Below are 2,287 nucleotides of genomic sequence, written 5' to 3'. Positions count from 1 at the left end.
CAAAAGAATGACATTCTGAACACAGGCTAAAGAGCATTGTAAATCCTACTATCTTGCTTCTTAAACAATTAGTTCAAATAATATGATAGCAATAGGATGATTGAAGGAAAGTTTCTCAGCTCGTACCTGTACTTCACTTCAGATATTGGCGAACATTTTCTTTGAAGGGCCAGATAGTAAATATTTTAGGCTTTTTGAGTCATAGAGTCTCTGCCCCAACTACTCAACTCTATTGCATTGCAAAAACAACCAGATATAATACATAAACAAAGAATGTGGCTGTGTTATAATAAAACAATTTACAAAAATAATCTTAATGTGAGTTGAAGAATACAACATGGCACTATAGTGTCAAACAAGCTAAAGGCCTTTGAAACAAGAACTGTCATTTTATATGACCAATTTTGATTTCCAATGGAAATTCTGAGGATTGTTCATGAAGTTACTATACATAATGACACAAACAGATAATATACTAGGCTATCTAGTACGCTAGAATAGGACTTACATGGTTTCCTTCAATTAAATCTTGTAATCTAGGACAATGAACATCTTCTATTAAGTTGTTCCTGAAAAAATAAAAAAAACAGCATTGTACTCAGAAAATCAAACATACCGCTTTCTTTTGATTTGCATTTTGAGACTATCCTTTATGGGTCAAATACAGAGCTTGGTCCAAGATCAGGCCTGATCCAATAGATTAGTGTAAAACTATAGCTACTACAGGATGGCCATAGACAACAAGTATATTCTTTCTCCAAAATCTCACAAGCCTGTTTCCAGGCTGGTCAGTTCACCAGCAATCTTTTGAACCTCAGCCAAATCCAGAGTTACATACTAGAGAAAGGTTAGGAGATAGCTGACTTCTGGGGGGTGTTGAAGCAACAACTCAATTATTGTATACTAGAGTTAGCTATATTTACTTGTTAGTTACAGCACATATTCCAATCCTGAAGTTCTTAATTTGTATTTTATGTAAAATATCTGCCTCAACTTCTTGCAAGTCATGGTGTATGTCACACTCAATTTTTCTAGTTTTCAGCTTCACTCTGTCTTCATTGAACAAAATTGTTTATTTGTAAGATGCTCTCTTTCAGGACTATTTTTGGGAATTAAGTAAAAAATTTTTTAAAGAATACCTGCAATAGCACTTAAATACAACTATGGATCTTCTTAGATACTAAATACAAGATACTAAACTACAGGATATGCAAACAAAATAAAATAACCTGCATTTAAGAAATGACGATAAATTGGTATTTTATAATCCATAGATTTCTAGAATATTTAAAACTTGTGAGTCCCTATAAAGGATAAAGATACTTTGGTTTATACCAAAAATTAAAAATTCTTGTTCTATGAAGTATTTAAGAATAACTTTTATTTGTTTCCTCAATTTCAACTTATAGGGTGTTCTTCATATTTTCGACAGCCTTGTTTGCTGCGATAACTGAGCATTCAATGTTGTCCCATCTCCAAAATGATAACAAATCTAACAGTCCTCTCTTGGCTCCAGACTACAGTTTTATTTCCTACTTATTTTAAAGTATATTTTTCTTATCATATTTCTGGCAGAGGCAGTACTGTGTAGTAGAAAGAATTTAAGCAGCATTCAGTTTCACTGATTATAAGCTGAATCTGGGTAGTCTGTAATTTTTCCAGTTTTCTCACTTGAAGAATGGGGATATAGTACCTCCCAGGGTTGTTGCGAGGATTAAATGAGGTGACATGTGCTAAGAACCTAGAACCACGGCTAGCCCATAATAATTATTCAGTACGCATTAGCTCTCCCTTCTCTATGCTCTGCCACCTGTCGAGACACCAATCTCAAGGTACTCTCCATCGAGGCGGGTAAAAAGTGCCTGCCTCTCAATGACCTTGTAGAGAGGCATCGGCACTGCTGTTTGTAGATGATGAAGCTGAGGTTAAGTGATTTAATTAACTTGTCCCAATATTTCATATCTAGTATGTCATACAGCTGGTTTTGAGCTCAGATCTGTCAAACACCAAAGTTGCAGTCTGTTTAGCACTGAAGGACACTATATTTTTTCCTCTTAATTCTGCAGAATTAACTATGCCTATCTAAATATGACTATTACCAATCTGAACTCTTAAGTCTCAGTTTCTTCATTTATAAAACAGAAGTATTGCCTATATGTTACAGGGTCATTGTGAAATTAAATAGAATTTAGTGTCACCTATTAAACTCTTAATAACACATTAAAGAAATACCTGTTTTCAGGAATATTTGAAAGTGAAGTCTTATCACCATGTTCACTTCCGGTAC

The 2,287-nt window shown here is 34.2% G+C and overlaps 1 protein-coding gene across 1 annotated transcript in view; it reads right to left on the bottom strand.

Moving 5' to 3' along the window:
* The window catches only part of DLGAP5 (DLG associated protein 5), a 57,431-nt gene that overhangs the window by 12,706 nt on the left and 42,438 nt on the right, over positions 1 to 2,287 (bottom strand). Inside the window, exon 15 of the mRNA XM_023526798.1 lies at positions 508 to 569. Within this exon, the coding sequence (XP_023382566.1) occupies positions 508 to 569 (62 nt within the window). The remainder of the gene's footprint in view (positions 1 to 507; positions 570 to 2,287) is intronic.

The sequence above is a fragment of the Pteropus vampyrus genome, unplaced genomic scaffold (genome assembly GCF_000151845.1).
Source record: "Pteropus vampyrus isolate Shadow unplaced genomic scaffold, Pvam_2.0 Scaffold15, whole genome shotgun sequence".
Lineage (NCBI taxonomy): Eukaryota > Metazoa > Chordata > Mammalia > Chiroptera > Pteropodidae > Pteropus > Pteropus vampyrus.
The sequence above is the reverse complement of the archived record's forward strand: the minus strand, read 5'-3'. Positions and strand labels throughout refer to the sequence as shown.